Below are 15950 nucleotides of genomic sequence, written 5' to 3'. Positions count from 1 at the left end.
CGATAGGAGCAAATCTATCCTGATGCGTTCAAGATGAAAAACTTCAACAGCATGTCATTTTTAATCTCATGCTGACAATATTAGCCCAAACTTTCTGCGGTGAAGTTTAGTTTGAATTCAATGTGCAAGTTCTTCGAAATAACCAGTGGGTTGAAGGCGAGCTGCTATTCAATGGCACTCTCTCCCTCAGTCACCACAAATTGCTGCCCCACGGCCACACTATCCGGGTAAATTGTGGGTTAATGAGACCTCAGTGAGCAGCTTTCTGAGCCCCGCGCGGTCAAAGTCAGAGCGTCACCGACTGTGACGTCGCTCGGCCCTCATTAATATTGATATCTGCCTGGTGCCGCCGGTTGCCGCGCATGCGCGGTAGAGCGGACCGGGGGCGGGTCTGGGGTAAGTGTCCGGGCCCCAGGCGTCTTGTTTTCGGGGGAGGTGTCAGTGGCCGCCGGTGGTCTTCACCATGGACTCCCAGCGGGTAAGTGCCTGTTTTTTCCCATCCGGTTTGAAATACGGATGAGTCGGGTCCGTCATCATCGCATCGCCGGCGATAGCGACGGGTCTGAGGCGTTAGTGAGAGAGGAGCCCGCTCACCCCCCCCCCCCCCCGACTGGGGTTACAGATTCACCCCTACCCCTAACCCTGACCCATGGCTGCAGCCCCCCTCCTACCCCGACTGGGGTTACAGATTCACCCCTACCCCTAACCCATGGCTGCAGCCCCCCCCCCCCCCCCTACCCCGACTGGGGTTACAGATTCACCCCTAACCCTGACCCATGGCTGCAGCCCCCCCCCCCCCCTCCCCTACCCCGACTGGGGTTACAGATTCACCCCTACCCCTAACCCTGACCCATGGCTGCAGCCCCCCTCCTACCCCGACTGGGGTTACAGATTCACCCCTAACCCTGACCCATGGCTGCAGCCCCCCTCCTACCCCGACTGGGGTTACAGATTCACCCCTACCCCTAACCCTGACCCATGGCTGCAGCCCCCCCCCCCTACCCCGACTGGGGTTACAGATTCACCCCTACCCCTGACCCATGGCTGCAGACCCCCTCCTACCCCGACTGGGGTTACAGATTCACCCCTACCCCTAACCCTGACCCATGGCTGCAGCCCCCCTCCTACCCCGACTGGGGTTACAGATTCACCCCTACCCCTAACCCTGACCCATGGCTGCAGCCCCCCTCCTACCCCGACTGGGGTTACAGATTCACCCCTACCCCTAACCCTGACCCATGGCTGCAGGCCCCCTCCTACCCCGACTGGGGTTACAGATTCACTCCTACCCCTAACCCTGACCCATGGCTGCAGGCCCCCACCCCCCCTACCCCGACTGGGGTTACAGATTCACTCCTACCCCTAACCCTGACCCATGGCTGCAGCCCCCCCCCCCCCCTACCCCGACTGGGGTTACAGATTCACCCCTAACCCTGACCCATGGCTGCAGCCCCCCCCCCCCCCCTCCCCTACCCCGACTGGGGTTACAGATTCACCCCTACCCCTAACCCTGACCCATGGCTGCAGCCCCCCCCCCCGTACCCTGACTGGGGTTACAGATTCACCCCTACCCCTAACCCTGACCCATGGCTGCAGCCCCCCACCCCGACTGGGGTTACAGATTCACCCCTAACCCTGACCCATGGCTGCAGCCCCCCCTACTGCGACTGGGGTTACAGATTCACCCCTAACCCTGACCCATGGCTGCAGCCCCCCCCCCCCCCCCTACCCCGACTGGGGTTACAGTTTCACCCCTGACCCATGGCTGCAGCCCCCCCACCCCGACTGGGGTTACAGATTCACCCCTAACCCATACCCTTTGCTGCAGCTCACCCCGACCCCGACTGGGGTGACAGATTCACCCCTAACCCTGACCCATGGCTGCAGCTTCCCCCCCCCCCCCCCCCCCTGCATAACAACAGAATAATCCCAGGCATTCGGGCCCCTTTAGGTCAGTTCTATTCAGTTTGTTGTTTATTGATTTTATTTTCCTCTTGTTAGGAGGTGAGGATGGGCAGGGGAGGTGAGGATGGGCAGGGGCGGTGGGAGGGGGAGGTGAGGATGGGCAGGGGCGATGGGAAGGGGAGGTGAGGATGGGCAGGGGTGGTGGGAGGGGGAGCTGAGGATGGGAAGGGGTGATGGGAGGGGGAGGTGTGGATGGGCAGGAACGGTGGGAGGGGGAGGTGAGGATGGGCAGGGGCGATGGGAGGGGGAGGTGAGGATGGGCAGGGGCGATGGGAGGGGGAGGTGAGGATGGGCAGGGGCGATGGGAGGGGGAGGTGAGGATGGGCAGGGGCGATGGGAGGGGGAGGTGAGGATGGGCAGGGGCAATGGGAGGTGAGGATGGGCAGGGGCGATGGGAGGGGGAGGTGAGGATGGGCAGGTAGATGGGAGGGGGAGGTGAGGATGGGCAGGGGCGATGGGAGGGGGAGGTGAGGATGGGGTGGAGGAGATGAGGATGGGCGGTGGAAGGGTGGGAAGGGGCGATGAGGATGGGCGGTGGAAGGGTGGGAAGGGGCGATGAGGATGGGCGGTAGGAGGGGGAGGTGAGGATAGGCAGGGGTGGTGGGAGGGGGAAATGAGGAAGGGCATGGGCGGCGGGAGGGGTAGGTGAGGATGGGCAGGGGTGGCGAGGATGTGCATGGGCGGTGGGGGAGAGATGTGAGGATGGGCAGGGGGGTGGGAAGAGAGGTGAGGATGGGCAGGGGAGGTGACGGTGGGCAGGGGCAGTGGGGGGGGAGGTGAGGATGGGCAGGGGTGGTGGGATGGGTAGGTGAGGGTGGGAACGGACAGTGGGGGCTGGGGGGGGGGGGGGGGGGGCGGGCGGGCGGGTGGGAGGTGAAGATGGGAAGAGGCAGTGTTTGGTTATTCACATCCCCAGAGGATTGAAAATGCTGCATCACTGTAATGTGTTAAGCAATCTCCATCCTGGCCGGGTATGGCAGTTCACAGGATATCAGACTTGCAGATCAATACTGGTACTAATGTAGGGTGTTGGCCGAGTTACGACCCATTCATTGCAGTGTGTTTTTTTTTCACATCTTATCCTTCAGCAAGTATATATACACTGAGTATCTGTGCCCAAAGTGCTACAAACTTGCTTCCATGGAGACAGTGTTACATTTTCTGGAAGTAGTCAATTTGGCAGATGTTCTTGCGATCATTTGTGTGACTGGGTGCTAATATTTAAGCCTTTATTCCATTGTTATACTGAACACGAAATTGAACTCTGAGTCAAGATTAACCATATTTTAAAGGGTCGTGTGTGAAAGTCTGCTTTGTTATCTTGCAATAAAACCTAATCTATATCTAGTCTGAGCCAAAAATGGGGTGACTGCTGGCTGATTCAACCCTCTGTGACAAAAGCATTTACAGGATTAGTGGATTTGCAGATTGATCTGCTTGCTCAGTGTATGTGAAACCAGTAACAGTGTAATTTGGAAGAAAAGAGCTTCCCTAAGATTCAGAGAATATGATTAGAACCACTGACAAGATTGCTCATTTGGACTAAATTAAATCTTGCTTGGCTCTTGGTGATTGGGTGTGGGTCTCAACACTTTTTGACGTGTGACAGTCTGTCACATCTCTTCGCAATAGGGTTTGTGTCGAAAAAAAATCTGCAGGCATGTTGGGGAGGTGGAAAGACTGGGGCGAGTGAAACTGACTATGTCGACGTGGGTTTGCCTGAATCCGCAGGGATCAGTGCTTGGACCTTTGCTATTTGTAGTATATATAAATGATTTGGAGGAAAATGTAACTGGTCTGACGATAAAGGTGGTGGAATTGCGGATAGCGATGAGGACTGTCATAGAGGATACAGCAGGATATAGATCGGTTGGAGACTTGGGCGGAGACATGGCAGATGGAGTTTAATCTGCACTAATGTGAGATAATGCATTTTGGAAGGTCTAATACAGATGGGAAATAAACAGTAAATGGCAGAACCCTTGAGAGTATTGACAGGCAGAGGGATCTAAGTGTACAGGTCCATAGATTACTGAAAGTGGCAATAAAGGTGGAGAAGGTAGTCAAGAAGGCATACATACAGCATGTTTGCCTTCAATGTCTCCCCTTCAATGGACGGGGCATTGAGTATAAAAATTAGCAAGTCATGCTGCAGGTGTTAGGTGAACCTTAGTTAGGCCACACTTGGAATATAGTGTTCAATTCTGTGGAAGCTCTGGAGAGGGTACAGAAGAGGTTTACCAAGATGTTGCTGGTATGGAGGGCATTAGCTATGAGGAGAAGTTGGATAAACTGGCTCTGTTCTCACTGGAACGACAAGAGGTTGAGGGGTGACCTGATAGAAGTCTACAAAATTATGAGGAGTATGGAAAGAGTGGACAGTCAGAAGCTTTTTCCCAGGGTGGAAGAGTTAATTACTTGAGGACAAAGGTTTAAGGTGCGAGGGGCAAAGTTTTAGAGGAGATGTACAAGGGGAGTTTTTTTACACAGAGTGTAGTGAGTGCCTGAAACTTGCTGCCGGAGGAGGTGGTGGAAGCGGGTATGCTAATGACGTTTAATGGGTGTCTTGACAAATGCATGAATAGGATGGAAATAGAGGGTACGGATGCCGGAAGTGTCAAAGATTTTAGGTTAGACGGGCAGCATGGCCGGCGCAGGCTTGGAGGGCTGAAGGACCTGTTCCTGTGCTGTACTTCACTTTGCTCTAAATGTACGTCAAATGTCACTGTAGGATATGGTGGCTGCAGGTTGGTGATTATGATAGCGTAGATAAAAAAATGTTGGTATCATGCAAGTCAGTAGGGTTAATGTTTTGCTACAGATTTCATTTGCACTCGATTGAATGAAGATGACATATCTGACCTACACTCGGGAGGTTTACTTGATTTCTCTTTGTTCTTTAAAAAACCAGAATCGAGTAAATGATTTGGTAAATTTTATAATCACTGACAAGAAAATATTGTAATAAAAATAAATGCAGGGCCACTAGAATCGAAGACAGTGTATTGCTGATGAGTGATTGCACCTTAATTTTAAGCACTGAGGCTGAGACATTAAATAAGGTGCCACACAAAAGGGTGAGACACAAGAGAAGAGCTCATGGAGTTGGGGGAAGGGCTCATGGAGTTGCGGAGTGTGGGTGTTAATATATTCATTTGGATAGTGGAAGGGAAGCAATGAGGATAAACAGGGCATTTCAAGTTGCCAGGCTGCCACTTGTGGAGTGCCATGAGGGTCAGTGTTGGACCTCCATTGTTTACAATCTATATTAATAACTTGGGCAAAAGATACCCAGTAATGTAGCAAAGATAGGAATATAGGAACAGGAGTAGGCCATTCAGCCTCTTAAGCCTGTCCCACCATTCAATGAGACGATGGCTGATCTGTGACCTAACTCCATATATAAATCTTTGGCCCATAATCCCTTAATATTTTTGCTTAACAAAAATCTAGCTATCTCAGCTTTAAAATTAACAAGATCTAAGTTGCTGTTCAACTGCTGTTTGTGGGAGAGAGTTCCAATCTCTACCACCCATCTCTCCTGAATGGTCTAGTCCAAATTTTTAGACTATGCCCCCTAGTTTTAGAACCAGTGGAAACAGTTTACCTTTATCTACCCTGTCTTTCCCTGTTAATATCTTGAATACTTTCATCAGATCACCGGTTAGCCTTCTAAATTCTAGCAAAAAAAGGTCTATTTTGAGTAATCCCTCCTCGTAACTCAACCCTTGTAATCCAGGTATCATTTTTGTGAGCCTACTCTACGCTCCCAGAACTGCTCACAGTACTCCAAGTGGGGTCTCACCAGGGTTTTGTATAGCTGCAGCTACACAAAAGTTTGCTGATGATCCAAAACTTGGTGAGAATGTAGTCTGTGAGGATAATGCAAAGAAGCTGCAAATATATTTACAGAAAATACTGGACAATCTGAGCAGGTCTGACAGCAGCTGAGATTGTCCAATATTTTCTGTTTTTGTTTCAGATTCCAGCATTCGCAGTAATTTGCTTTTGTTTATATGCAAATACAGTTTTTGATAGGTTAAGTGAATGGGCAACGAGGTGGCAGATCTAGTGTGTGGGGTTATTCACTTTGGGAAGAATAGAAATGCTAAATATTTTTAAAATATGTGAAACTTGCAATATTGATGCTTGGAATTGTGCCAAGTGCAGGAAGCAATTAAAAGGCTAATGTTCTTTATTGCAAGGGATTGGAGTACATAAATAAATGTTGCTACAATTGTACAAGGCTGGAGTACTATGTGCAGTTTAGACTTCATTTCTAAAGGAAGATATTCTTGCCTTGGCACAGAAAAGGTTCATTAGATTGGGTGCTAGATGAGGAGGTTGCCCTATGAGACCGAGTGAATTGGGCCTATACTCTCTGGAGTTTAGAAGAGTGAAAGGTTAACTCATCAAAGCATACAAGATTCTGAAGGGGCATGATAGGATAAACAGCTTATTCTGGAGAATCTATAACATGGAAAGAATGCCTTAAGATGAGGGGTTAATCATTTGGGACTGAGGAGAAATTTCTTCACTCAGCTGGTTGTGAATCTTTGGTGTTCGCTATCCCAGACATAGACCCAGGAAAAATGGGGAAGTGAAATGTGGTGCAAAGTACTAAGCCATTTCCTTTTATCCACAATCAATCTTTGGGACCATAGGATGTCTGCCATGTTGCGATAAACTGGTGCATTTGATTGCATGACATTATAATGAAACCACCACCTTTTGGTCTCTGAGACAAGACACAGGTGAACCTATGGTTGTCAAAATTGCACTCCCTTTAATCAAAACAATGCTGGAAACATGAAGGATAAAGCTGTCCATGTAGTACACATATATGCCTAATGCTTTCACAAGAAACCTTAGCACAAGCTTCCATATCTACATAGAATGCAATATTGGTGGTAGCACAAGGTAGAATGTCACTTTCTTAGGTGGCTAACATATTTTTCTTTATTGTAGGACGCATTGCAAAGAATTATCACAACGCTGGCAAACAAAGATGATGAAATACAGAATTTCATTGAGACGTTGAACCATACTTTAAAAAATGTTCAGGTAGTACTTCTCTAGAATCACATTTCTTAAATGCAAACATGTACTTGATTGACTCATTTAAACTTTTTTCTCCATTCATACTTCTTTCATTTAATTGTCTATATGGAAACTTGGTGATTGCAATTCAACTGTATACAAATATATCAAAGTAAATGATGAACTAAATAAATTGCTGAATACTCTTGACAAAGTGAAGATTATCATTATGAACAGTGCAATATATTTGTAGCATTTAAGCAAAAGCTGATTGTATGATCTCATTAAGATTTTACTTTGAAGCCACAGCTTTTCTCAAACACCATCTCCTGCCAACGCAAGATGGCCACCGATGTTCCTCTGCACATATGCACTTGTCTGCGTATGTGCCGAAAACCAAAACATCATTGGCTGGACAGCAAAAGCAGCCCGATTTTAAAAACCGAGACCATGCAGAGAATAGCAAAATGTTTCAGGCATTGATGAGTGAGCTGCCAGGGTTTGCACATAATATGCCATTGAAAAAGATAAATTTAAAGGAAATTATCGAGGCAAAATCTGTTTTGTATTTTGATTTGAATAAAATAGCCATATTTGGTTCCAAAATCCACTCTCTACAATTGTTAATTTTGTTCTTCGGTTTCATTCTCATTAGGATTGCTTATAAAAATGATTCACCAAATGGAGAGGACAAGTATCACATTGAGTTTGAGGGAATGAACAGAGTTATGATCTCTTGCACTCAATGACGCCACAGAGTAAAGCAGTACAACTGTGCATGCACTACATTGGCAGAGAAAGCAGCCTTTCTCAAATGTCTGGTCTTCCAGTTGCTTTTTTTTCCAGAGAGCTGTCACTGTCACATGAAGGACAAAAAGGTTACACAGACTGGGCTTGTTTCCAATGGAGTTTAGAAGAGTGGGGAGTAACTTAGAAACATAGAAAATAGGAGCAGGAGGAGGTCAGTCAACCCCACCATTGGGAACATCCTTCCTGCATCTACCCTGTCTAGTCCTGTTAGAATTCTATAGGTTTCTAGAAGATCCCTTTTCATTCTTCTTAACTCCAGCAAATACAATCCTAACCGATTCAATCTCTCCTCATTCGTCAGACCCGCAATCCCAGGAATCAGTCTGATAAACCTTTGCTGCACTCTCCCTAGAGCAAGAACATCCTTCCTCAGATAAGGAGACCAAAATTGCAAACAGTATTCCAGGTGTGGCCTCACCCAGGCTCTGTATAATTGCATCAAGACATCCCTGCTCCTGTATTCCAGTCCACATGCTAGGAAGGCCAATATACCATTTGCTGCCTTTTCCACCTGCTATACCTGCATACTTACTTCAGTGAGAGATGTACGAGGACACTCGGGTCCCGTTGCACATTCCCCTCTCCTAATTTACGGCCATTCAGATAATAGTCTGCTTCTCATTTTTGCTCCTCTTAAAACACTACCCCTAATTCCATGCACTTTCATTTTAAACACTATTCTCTCATGCGGAACTTTGTCAAAATCTTTTTGAAAGACCAAATATACCACATCCACTGGCTCCCCCTAGTCAACTCTACTAGTTACATACTCCAAGAATTCCAGTAAATTTGTGAAGCATGATTTCCTCTTCATAAATCCATGCTGTCTCTGTCCAATCTGTGCTCTGCTATACAATCTTTGATAATGGATTCTAGAATTTTCCCCACTACTGATGTCGGGCTTACTGATCCATAATTTCCTGTTTGCTCTCTACTTCCCTTTTTAAATAGTGGAGTTACATTAGCTACCCTCCAATCTGTAGGAACTGTTCCAGTGTCTATGAAATCCTGGAAAATGGCTGCCCAATATTATATCCACTATTTGTAGAGCCCCTTCCTTAAGTACTCTGGGATGTAGATTATCAGGCCCTGGGGTTTAATCAACCTTCAAACCCATCAATTTCCCCAAATTATTTCTCTATTAATATTAATCTCCTTTTGTTGCTCCCTCTCGCTAAACCCTACGTTCCCCAACATTTCTGATATATGATTTGTGTCTTTATTTGTGAAGACAGAACCAAAGTATGTGTTTAGTTACTCAGCCATTTCTTTGCCCCCTATTATAAGGGTGACGTGGAAAGGATGTTTATTCTTGTGGGTGAGTCCAGAACTATGGGGCATTGTTTAGAGGTCACTCTTTTAGGAAAGAGATGTGGACAAAATGTCTTTTGAGAGTTGTATGACTTTGGAACTCTGCCTCAGAGGGTGGTGGAGGTGGGGTCATTTAATATTATTATGGTGGAGGAAGATAGATTCTTGTTAGGCAAGGATCCTTGAGGGTAAATGCGAATATAGAAATTTAAACAGATGTTCTTACGGTATTATCAGCTACATCTGTACCGTTGATTCATAGGAATGCTGCAGTATTATAAAAAGGTACTTTTCCTGTCCTTTTGTGACCTCTGACATTTCAAACTTCACTCCACTTCATGTCCCACCTCAAAGACAAGGTAGAAGAAAGAAAGGAACTTTCCAAAACCATTATACCAGAGCCAAATACTTGCTGTCTCTTGATTGACCATTTATATTAACTCACCTAGTGTTTACTTCAAGACTTGGTAGAATTAAAGAGGGACTTTTGGACTTCTATGATACTGACTAAACAACAGTGCAAGCTCTGACTATATAAATTAGATCCCAAAGCCAGCACTGCCAATGACTAAGACAAAGAAGATGCAGAAGAAAAAAAACAATAAAGTCAATGCAGCTCAAGTACATTACTACTACCTTTAAGGTATCTAATTTTATTCATTCACAGGATGTGGGTGCAGTTGAAAAGATGAGCATTTATAACCCAACCCTAGTTGCCCTTGGAGTTGAGCTGCCACTTTGAATAAAACTGAGTGGCTTACAAAGTGATTTCATAGGGTAGTTATGTGATATTTACATTGCTCTAGGTCTGGAGTCACATATAGGTCAGACAGGCTAGGACCTTGGTGAACAGATGAGGTTTTACGACAATCTGGTAGTTTAATGGCCACCATTAATGATACTAGCTTTTTAGTTTCAGATTTATTTAACTTCCCCAGCTGCCATAGTGGGACTAATAGCTACTGAAAGTTCAAATTTTCTATTAGCTAAGAGAAGACACAACAAGATTTCCTGTTATGAAACTTTTAAAGAACAGTATTTATTAAACCCTATTTTCTTTTCGAAGACAACTTGTGCTTCAAATTACCAAACAGAAATTGCTTCTTTCTAATGTTTAATGACAGCTGAAAACCTAAATTTTGTTATGTGATGAATGGGCGGCACGGTGGTTAACACTGCTGCCTCACAGCTTCAGGGACCTGGGTTCAATCCTGGCCCTGGGTGACTGTCTGTGTGGAGTTTGCACCTTCTCCCCGTGTCTGCATGGATCTCCTCCGGCTGCTCCGGTTCCTCCCACAGTCCAAAGATCTTCAGATGAGGTGAATTGGCCATGCTAAATTGCCCCTTAGTGTCCAAAAAGCATAGGTGGGGGTACTGGGTTATGGGGATAAGGTGGAGGTGTGGGCTTAAGTAGGGTGCTCTTTCCAAAGGCCGGTGCAGACTCGATGGACAGAATGGCCTCCTGCACTGTAAATTCCATGATTCTAACTTAAGTAGACATTCAACTCTCCTGGAATTAATCAAAAGTGATTCATAGCTCCCATGAATTTTATTTCTGTTCTTTTACTTTCACAGTCAGAGTTTTCCTGGAGAACCTTTCATACTGAGTGTGGGCTCCCACTCAGTGTATGGTCAAAACTTTAGGGTACTCATTTTCACTCCAGGTGCAGGCCTGACTAATTCAATCCTTTCTTGCTTCAGTTGACTGCAGTTTGGTTTTGAGTAATCTGCAAACCCTCTCTGGTATTTCTGGAATTATTGGCAAGCAATTAGCCTGATTTTTGAATTGGCTTTTCTGTCCTTTCCTCCATGGTATCCCAGTGGAAATTCTAATCGGTTATCTCTGATCCCAAATCTCCTTTCATCTCAAGTGTAAAGGGATACCTTACAACGCCAAAAGTAAACGGACAGTTTTCAACACCATTGTTTCCAATTTAATAGCTCTGGGAAATTTGTTTGGTTTTATTGTCATGTGCACTGAGGTACAGTGAAAAGTATTGTTCTGCATACAGTCCAGACACATCATTCCATACATGAAAAAAACATAGGACATGCATAAATACACAATGTAAATATATAGGCACAAGCAACATGTGAGCATACAGTTGAGAAGATGTGTGACCAGATCAGATCAGCCCATAAGAGAATTATTCTGGAGTCTGGTAACAGCAGGGAAGAAGCTGTTTTTGAACCTATTAGTGCGTGTTCTCATACTTTTGTATCTTCTGCCCGATGGAAGAGGTTGGAAGAGTGAATAACCCGGATGGGAGGAGTCTTTCCCAAGGCAGCAAAGGTGTAGACGGTCAATGGATGGGAGGTGGGTTTGCGTAATGGACTGGGCTGTGTTCAGGATTCTCTAGTTTCTTGCGGTCTTGGGCCAAGCAGTTGCCTCAACAGGCTGTGATGCAGCCAGATGGGATGCTTTCTATGGTGCATCTGTAAACGTTGGTAAGAGTCAATGTGGAGCTGCAGAATTTCCTTAGTTTCCTGAGGAAGTATAGATGATGTTGTGCTTTCTTGGTCAGAGCGTTGACGTAGGTGATACTTTTTGGTACTTCAGAGAGTTGGGCCTATTCATGGTGATCCCAGGAATGGTAGGCCTAACATACGATGAACGTCTGAGGATCCTGGGATTATATTCATTGGAGTTTAGGAGGTTGAGGGGAGATCTAATAGAAACTTACAAGATAATGAATGGCTTAGATAGGGTGGACATAGGGAAGTTGTTTCCATTAGCAGGGGAGACTAGGACCCGGGGGCACAGCCTTAGAATAAAAGGGAGTCACTTTAGAACAGAGGTGAGGAGGAATTCCTTCAGCCAGAGAGTGGTGGGTCTGTGGAATTCATTGCCACAGAGGGCGGTGGAGGCCGGGACGTTGAGTGTCTTTAAGACAGAAGTCGATAAATTCTTGATTTCTCGAGGAATTAATGGCTATGGAGAGAGAGCGGGTAAATGGAGTTGAAATCAGCCATGATTGAATGGTGGAGTGGACTTGATGGGCCGAATGGCCTTACTTCCGCTCCTGTGTCTTATGGTGTAGCCACCTGGGTTGGCCAATTCCTGATGTAAAATGGAGAACAGCAAAGGCTGAAGGGAAATTCAGCCAACGCAGGCAGAAACTAGCAGGTGCAAGTTACTGTGTATTAAACTCTGCAAAAGCCCAGGCAGCACGGTACCAGCAACAATCTGCACAATAATGTAGCGGCCATCTACATACTAATGAGCGATCCCCAGGAACAATCGAAACACTTAAGGTAAACAAAGCCAAGCCAGACTCCTTGGCGCCAGCAGGAGCCAACACAAAAGAGGTTAACGGACACCTAAAGTCCGCCCATCGATCAGGGAACCGCTCCAGTATTGGAGAAATTGAACCAAGCGATTGGAACGAAGTCCAATCACTTGAAATCAGGTACGGGGTCCGCCCCGAAAGGTGGGAAGCCCCTGGGGACTATAAAGTAAAGCCACCAAGTTCAAATCGTCCTTCTTGACAGGGTCACTCATCAACGCGAACCAACCCTTGACAGTGACCTGTTCAGCTACCGCCAAAAGACAGTAAGTCTCAAATCAACGCTCGCTACGAGATAGGTGCTCCTAGCTACCAGTCCATATCAGCCCTTGAATCCCGCAGACTCCGAACCCGAACGAAAGGCCATTTGTTCCCTTGACCTGGTGGGCCAGTCCGAAGCTAAGTATACGCCTGTTAGTTGTAGAAGTAGCTTAGACAGTAGCATTTATGCATGAGTAGATTTGACTGTGTGTAAATAAATGTACTTTGATTTGAATCTTACTAATTGGTGTATTGAGTTATTGATCATTACTTGAACTTGAACCTCGTGGCGGTATCATAAAGATACCTGACGACTCGAGAGCAAAGTTTATAAGACAGAGCCAATTGAACCAACCAAAGTTAGCAACATATTACTGACGACTCCGCCAGGACCCGATCTAGAAGTGGCTTCACCACTCCGGGAGAACCCAAAAATTTGAATTAGAGATCCAACTGGGACAGAAAACCACAAGTGTTCAAGCAGTTCTGATCAATCGTCTTAATTCGGAAGTGTGTTAAATGCATGCGTAACCAACAGGGCAATAAGGTAAACTGATAGATTTTTTGTTGCGACAAAACTGTCGGGAGTTTGTATACGGGAAAATAGCGAAAGCCGTACCCGTAATTACAGCACCGCCTTAATACCACTTGTTTCAAATTTTAAGAAAGCTTTCAGATGGGAAAGATGGCAATGCAGGCAATGCAACGCCTCATGAACCCCGAAGAATTTGTGGTCGCAGCGACCAGCAGCAGCAGAGTAGGATAGTGTCCCGTTTGGGACGAGGAAATCAGGAAGTACCTCAAAGGGAAAGGATGGCCCCTTTGGAGCGAATTCTGTAACAATGAGGAAACCAGTCCCGGGAGTATAGGACATAATTGGTGGGAGAACCTGAGCGAGATTCACAAGAAGAGCTTAGGAAAAGCTTGCTAGCCGATGGCAATCGTGTCCTGCTTGGCACAATTGCGAGGCACAGCTGAGGTCGTTAGGACCCTCTGGAAAGAGAGACAGAAGGCATACATTGAATGAGCAAGGTCGATGTCAGTGAGGTAGAAAGAGAGAACGTAGAGTTAAGGAGGAAGTTGGCAGCAAAAGACGGAGAGATGGATGATGCCAAGAGGGCACACCAGTCTTGTCTGGCGCACTTAAGCAGCTTCCAGTCCCAGTACGAAAAGGCCTATCAGGACACCCAACGTGCAGTCCTGGCAGGAGAGGAAACCGAGAAACAGGTAGAGGCATTGCAGAGGCAGCGTAGTGACCTGAAGGCAGCGTTAAGAGCACTCCATGCTGCTACCATGGAGCAAAGACAAAGCTCATTAGATCAGGCAAAGTGCCGGAAGCAGATTGCAGAACTGCAGTTTCGGCTTTCAGTTCAAAATGCATTCCAGGAAACCTTTGGATCACCGTTAGACGAGGAAGACGGCCCTGATTGGGAAGAGTTAAATGAGACAGCGCAGAGATATGTTCAGGGAACATGTGCGCAGGGAAAGCCCCAGAAGAGAAAAGCGCCCCAACCCTTCACAGAGCAGAAAGTTCAGGCTCCAATGAACCCAGTCACCACCCACCGCACAGCCACATCGGACGACACAGAATTTCTGTACACCACCCCCTTAACAGTGACCCAATTACGGGACGTGGTGAGAAAATCACACCGTTCCTCTCCACCTCAGACCCCCACCACTTCTTTGCCAGAGTAAAGCAGCAGGCGACCATGTACGGCCTGGATGAGCGAGAGCACGTGAAGCTCACAGTTTTGAGTTTAGACCCTTCGGTCGTAGCAGCCCTTCCCGACCCACAGAATGTAGGAGGAGGCAGCCTTGCAGAAATGCATACCGCGATCCTAGACGCGATCGGGTATAACCGGGGTGACCCCGTAGATGGCCTCAATAAGTGCAGGCAAAAGAAATCCGAGCACCCCACAGCGTTTGCTGGACGCCTGTGGATCCATTTTGCAGCAGTTTTCGGAGACTTAGACCGCGCCCATTTGTCCCCAGACAACATGGCCAAATGGACCCGCACCCTTATCTCCCATGCCACAGAAACAGGACAAAAAGCTTGTGCGAATTATGATCCCTCAGAGGAGGCTCATAATGAGAAATGGGTCGTAAAAAGATTGTTCCGTGCCTGGGAGCAGTCCGTACAAAACAAACCCGCAGTTAAAAATCCCGAAGAACAGCAGGCAGAAGCGGACATATACGCAGTTAAGGCACACCGGAACCCCGCATGGGTAAATGAAGGCAAGAACAGCCCCCCACAAAAGTCACAGGAGTGTTACAACTGTGGACAGTTGGGACACTTTGCAAGAGAATGCAAGGCCCCACGAAAGCCACAGAGAGCACAGCAGGCAGGCACCCTGAATAAGAATAAGACAGAGCCCATACATAGTGTGAGCACCCGTTCAGATCAGACGGACCTCAACGGAACGGACTGACTGTGTTCGGGCTCCCCCAGTTGGGTCTGCGACACCCTTTGGGATAGGTCCGGCCGACCGGTAGTTGCAGCAAAAGTACAGGGACAGCCCATCGAGTTTCTCTGGGACACAGGAGGGTCTCGCACCACAATAAATTCCTCCATCATGTTTCAAAAGGACACGTGGCCCACTACAGCCACCATCACCCTCAGCAGCTTTACAGGCCACTCACAGCAGGGACACATCACAGCCCCTGTACCCATACAAATCGGCAACATCACCACCAAGCACCCCATAGTTTTAGTCGACCTGCCCCACACAGCAGAACACATTTTGGGCCTAGACTTTATGAATTCCCACAATCCTTTGATCCAGTCAACCAGTGTGTCTGGAGAATGGCAAAATCTGCACGAGCCCCTGCAACGCTCACCATAGGAGAATATGCAAACAAGATTAGCGCAGTAGGCGAATTTTGGTTTAACCCGACTACGATTAGCACGGACAAGCAGGTTAGGGCAGTTTTACAAAAGAACAGGACAGCATTCGCGACCCACAAACATGACTGTGGCCGGATGACTGGTTCAGTACAAATCACAGGACCTGACCCTAGACCCCAAAAGCAATATGGATTTCCCCAAGAGGCAGAGGGAGAAATCGCAAAAGTTATCAACAGCTTATTAGAGCAGGGCGTACTTAGATCAGTAGCCTCCACTAATAATGCCCCGATTTGGCCAGTGAGAAAGCCCGATGGATCATGACGACTGACCATCGATTACCGGGAACTCAACAAAATCACCCCCGCAGCAACCCCCACAGTAGCCACAAGCCCCATGCTCAAGCAGGGACTCAATTCCCGATACTTTACGGT

General features: G+C 47.2%; 1 protein-coding gene across 3 annotated transcripts in view; it reads left to right on the top strand.

Moving 5' to 3' along the window:
- The first annotated feature begins 368 nt into the window (after positions 1-368).
- Positions 369-15950, top strand: part of fsd1l (fibronectin type III and SPRY domain containing 1-like) — a 139531-nt gene continuing 123949 nt past the window's right edge. For all 3 annotated transcript variants that reach the window (XM_072516969.1, XM_072516968.1, XM_072516970.1), the window contains exons 1-2: positions 369-478; positions 6934-7029. In XM_072516969.1, the coding sequence (XP_072373070.1) occupies positions 464-478; positions 6934-7029 (111 nt within the window). In that variant the 5' untranslated portion in view covers positions 369-463. The remainder of the gene's footprint in view (positions 479-6933; positions 7030-15950) is intronic.

This window comes from Scyliorhinus torazame, chromosome 9 (genome assembly GCF_047496885.1).
Source record: "Scyliorhinus torazame isolate Kashiwa2021f chromosome 9, sScyTor2.1, whole genome shotgun sequence".
NCBI lineage: Eukaryota > Metazoa > Chordata > Chondrichthyes > Carcharhiniformes > Scyliorhinidae > Scyliorhinus > Scyliorhinus torazame.
Note: the sequence above shows the minus strand (reverse complement) of the source record. Positions and strands in the feature narration are given on the sequence as shown.